Source organism: Eimeria mitis, genomic scaffold, assembly GCF_000499745.2.
Source record: "Eimeria mitis Houghton genomic scaffold, Emh_scaff209, whole genome shotgun sequence".
NCBI lineage: Eukaryota > Apicomplexa > Conoidasida > Eucoccidiorida > Eimeriidae > Eimeria > Eimeria mitis.
Window position 1 is genome coordinate 1 of NW_013570413.1, and position 4,895 is coordinate 4,895.

General features: G+C 53.3%; 1 protein-coding gene across 1 annotated transcript in view; it reads left to right on the forward strand.

Annotated features, from left to right (window-relative positions):
• Nucleotides 1–2,115: 2,115 nt before the first annotated feature.
• EMH_0003530 (protamine P1 protein, putative) overlaps nucleotides 2,116–4,895 on the forward strand; it is a gene marked incomplete at both ends in the record, with an annotated part of 6,817 nt that continues 4,037 nt past the window's right edge. Inside the window, 5 exon segments of the mRNA XM_013496406.1 lie at nucleotides 2,116–2,916; nucleotides 3,254–3,722; nucleotides 3,726–4,311; nucleotides 4,359–4,386; nucleotides 4,390–4,860. Coding sequence (XP_013351860.1) covers nucleotides 2,116–2,916; nucleotides 3,254–3,722; nucleotides 3,726–4,311; nucleotides 4,359–4,386; nucleotides 4,390–4,860 — 2,355 coding nt within the window.

A 4,895-nucleotide genomic window follows, 5' to 3' on the forward strand; every position in this document is an offset into this window, starting at 1 on the left:
CCTGACAAGGCCGTAAAAAGAGTTTTCAAGACTAAGATACTGAAAGAATTGCTTGATGGCACTCCCGGCTGACGTACCACTTCACCGTCAAGTAGATCAAGCGAATTACGAATGCGTTCGCGGATGCACTCTCCAGATGCCCTATAGGTCAGGTATAGTGTTCCGCTACTGCGCTGTGATGATTCTCGTTTCGTTTCCAAATTGCGTTCTTCTTATTCCTTAGATACTCACGCCGTTGAGACCGTTGCTAAACTCAACAACAGGCGACAGGTCATGTGCTACAGCATCGATGGCGACCTCCTGTGGTTTCAGACGAAGTGTGGAATCCGTCGATTGTACGTTCGAGTTTCGCTTCGCGTGAACGTTTTGCGCATATTGCATGATCGTGCGTTAGCAGGTCGTGGTGGGGTCAATACAACGGTGAAGCGTGCTGCCAGGTCCTTTTGGTTGCTTAGGATGCACCACGAAGCCGAGAAATACGTCCTTCCTTGTCTGGACTGCAAGCAAAAGGCGCGCAACACTGTCAAACCTGGACTCCGGCAAAACTTGCAAATTCCCGAAAGGATCTGGACTGAAATATCCATGGATTTCATAATGGGCCTACCACCATTCAGGAGCCGTGAGAGTATCTAGGTCGTTTTGTATCGACATAGCAAATGCCCTAATTTTATTCCCTGCTTGAGCACGGTCACAGTAGATGGATTGGCTCAGCTATTCATCAATCATGTGTGGAAGCTCCCTGGGCTCCCAAAAAGCAGCATCGTTACCGGCAGGGATACGAACTTCGTTCGCGCCTTCTGGCGCAGTCTCATGCAACGGCGCAAAATTGCCCACAAAATGACCACCGCCAACCATCTGCATGCACATGCTCAGACCGAACGCTGGTGCTGTATTTGCGAGTTTGCACCCAACAGAACTCATCTAACTTGGTTGACTGTTTTGCTTNCGAACGCTGGTGCTGTATTTGCGAGTTTGCACCCAACAGAACTCATCTAACTTGGTTGACTGTTTTGCTTGTGCAGAATGGGTTTATAATACTGCACTGCAATCGCCATCCCGGTGCTCCCCTGCATCCCTGGTCTAGACAGAAACTAAATTACATGCGCAGGAGCAAGTACATTAATGAACGTGCAGCACACTCAGCAGACGAAGGGGCGGGAGACACAGGAGCAGAAACCTCAAGAGCAACACCGGCACCTGCAGCAGATGGCACAAACCAGCTATATTGCCTCCAACAGGGGCATATGAACACGAGGAGATGTGCTTTTTGCCTGATCGGGTGGAAGATGTAGCGTGCTCTGCAAGCAGTTAGAGCAGTAACCGTCACTTGGCCTTGGCAGGTTGCGTGCAAGCAGATCCAAACGTTCCACAATTGTATTCAGAGGTAAAGAATGTAACAAAGGAAGCTTCTTTGAAGCTTTCTTCTGCTCACACGTGACGCTGACTTGCATTACGAGCTGCAGCGAGGTGCGCTGCAACTCCATCTTAGGCGACCTCCTCACCGCAATACCCAGGCCCTGAGCTCAAAGAGGAGGACGCCTGCGGACAGGGGAAGGCGCTCAGATGCTTTTGGAGAAACTCTTACTTCAAGTGTTTACCTTCATTGCAGCGCGCTTCTCTCCTTGTATACGGCTGTAGAGCAAGCGCTACAGCCCATGTGGTTTGTGCGGAAGAAATACATCTTTTGTATGTATTTGACTTCTATCTCCATTTATATATTTTATATTTTAATTCAAGTTAGTTTCTAATTTGCAAGCAGTCAGTGAATTCTCTGTTGCGGCTATTTTGCATACTTCATATTTCACGTTGTGACAGCCGCTGCCGCCCGCTGCAGCAGAAGAGGGCCCCCGCAGACTCTTTTAGGACAATCTCATGCGGCTTATAAGCAATATAAACCCAAAATACCCTTTCAATTATTTTTATTAAATAGACGAAGGGGAAATAACACAAAAAGACACAGCTAGTGGGGCCCCCGATCGCCGGCGGCGGTGTCTAGGTCTGCCCAGCGGAGAGGCCAGTCTTGCTGCTGCTCCGGCGCGTTCTTCTATTGAAACGCTCTTGAAAGAATCGATTAAATGCATCAATTCACCAGAGTAATATTAAAAAAGGCTGCAAATGTGCTGCTGCCTTTGCGTCTGCAGCAGCAGCAGCAGCGCCAGCGACTACCGATCCATCAGCAGCAATAGCAGCAGCAGCAGCAGCAGCAGCAACAGTGTCTGCCACAGAAGCAACGGAAGCCATCAGCTGGTTTTGAAGTTATTTGAAGTTTTTAATCGCTTTGGCTTTTCTTCAGTAGGTTGTGTAGTCCCTGTCAATCCAATTTATCCCTGTATTCCTGCGCTGGTCGTTTCAGGTGTCTTCGCAGCTGCAGCAACAGCTCCTACAGCAGCAACAGCAGCAGCAGCACCACCACCAACACATTTGTTTCCCATCGCATCAAGTAGACAGTCTTCAGAAGAACCGCTTCAGACAACAGCAGCAACACCAGCAACGCCGGCAGCGCAACCGTGGAGCTTGCTGCTGACAGCAGCAACAGCGGCAGCAGCAGCAGCAACAGGTATTGAGGCAGTGAACAGGTATTTCCCTTATGGTCCTTTTGCCATTCTTTCGTCTTTTCATTATGAGGCAGCAGCAGCAACAACAACAGCGGCAGCAGCAGCATCAGCCTCATCGCAGTTGACAGGGGTAGCCAGCACCCCCACCGAGCCCTGCAGCAGTTTCGCTACCGATTGCTGCTATTCTCCTTTCTCTCCTCTGTGGCATGCATCAGCGCACATCTGTCTTGTCCTTTCATACATAACTCGATTAGCAGCAGCAGCTGCAGCAGCAACAGCAGCAACAGCAACTGCAACTACAGCTGCAGCAGAAGTGATAAATGGCGTGAAATTGACTCCTCTGCTGACCAGCATGGACGGCGTGAGTTCTCCCTCACTGCAGACAGTGCAATCACAGAGTCACCAAGCAGAACCATCCGATGCCTTGCAGCAGTTGCTGCAGCTGCTGCAGCTGCAGCAGCAGACGCTGCAGTATTCCTGCTGCGAAGCAGTGGGATGTGTTGCAGTCATGGTTCTGTCTGTTTCAGTTGCAGTGTATAGGCAGCTCTTGATTCTGTTTGTTCCTTCATTAACTTTTTTGTCTGAGTGATTACACCTGAAAAGCGTGTTTATATTTATAGCTGCATTCACTCTGCTCAAATATTCTGCTGCTGCTGCTGCTGCTGCTACGTACGCTGCTGCTGCTGCTACTGCTGCAGGACACTCCCAGCGTGTCGGACCTGGTTGGGAGCCTGCGCCGGATTCTGAGCGCTCAGAGGGCAGCAGCAGCAGCAGCAGCAGCGGCAGCAGAAGCACAAGCAGCAGCAACAGCAGAGCCCACAACACCTGCAGTATCTGCAGACGTGTCAGCAGCAACAGCAGAACCAACGACTGATTTGCCGGGTGCACACGGTGAGGGCGATCCTTCTGAATTGCAGCTGCTACAACAACAACAGCAGCAGCTGCTGCTGCAGCAACAGCAGCAGCAGCTGTTGCTGCAGCAACAGCAGCAGCAGCTGTTGCTGCAACGTGAGCAGGTCCTGCTGGGGCAACACCAGCAAGAGCAACAGCAGAGGCTGGAGCTGCAGCAACAGCGGCGGCAGCGGCAGCGGCAGCAGCAGCAGTTACGACGGCAGAGGCTGAGGCGAGAGCAGCTGCAACGCCAGCAGCAGGAGCAGCAGGAGCAGCAGNAGCAGCAGGAGCAGCAGGAGCAGCAGCGACAACAACAACAGCAGGAGCAGGAGGAGCAGCAACAGCAACAACTACAACTGCAGCAACAACAACAACAGACACCGGAGCAACAACAGGGGCCAGCGCAACCGCTGCCGCTGCAGCTGCAGCAGCAGTTGCTATTACCGCTGCTACTGCAGCAACTGCCACGCCAACAAGGACGACGGCGGACTGCGCAGCGGGTGCAGCAAGAGTCGGCGTTTGGCCAATCACATGAGCAGCTTGATCAGCAGCTACGATTGCAGCAGCGTCTACTACAGCAACAGCAGCAGCAGCAGGAGGAGCAGGAGCAGGGGAGCAGCCTGGCAGAACAGCACGAGCAGCTGCTTATACGGCATAGGCAGCTCATGTTACAGCTGGAACAGCAGCACCAGCAGAACCAGCAGCAGTCGATACTGCAGGGGCAGGTGGCGCAGCAGCAGCAGCAACTACTGGAGCAGTACCCCCCGCAAGAGCAGCACCAGGTCTTGCAGCAGCTGCTGCGACAGCAGGCGCTGCAGCAGCAGCTGTCCGATGAAGCTCGAGCGAAATTCGCAAGGGAGTTGGTGTTGCACTTTAAGTATACAATGGAAGATAAGGCAAACGCTCTGCAAGAGCTGCAGCAGCTGCAGCTGCAGCAACAACNCTGCAGCAGCAAGAGAGACTGCAGCAGCAAGAGGTGCTGCAGCAGCAGGAACAAATGCAGCAGCAAGAAAAGCTGCAGCATCAGTGCATAGTGCAGCAAAACCAGCAAAGGGAGATAGAGCAGCAGCAGCAGCTGCTGCTGCAGCTGCAGCAACGGCAGGCGCAGCAGGCGCAGCAGGTGCAGCAGGCGCAGCAGCAGCAGGTGCCGCAGGAACACACAGGGAGGGAAGCAGAAGCGCCGCAGATGGGGTCTGGCCGAAGTTTGGATGAGCAGATCGCCTTGATGACGTCTCTGCTGCAGCAGGAGGACCTGCAGTCCCTGCATCAGTACTTGCAACAGCACGGGCTCCTGCAGCAGCACCAGCAGCTCCAGCTGCAGCAGCAGCTCCAGCAGAGGTTGCAGCAACAGCTGCCGCCCAGCTCGTCGCAGCAGCAGCCACAGCCTGATTCACCCCAACAGGCGGTGGAGGCGGTGGGGACACCAATTCAGCTGCAGCAGGAGCAGCA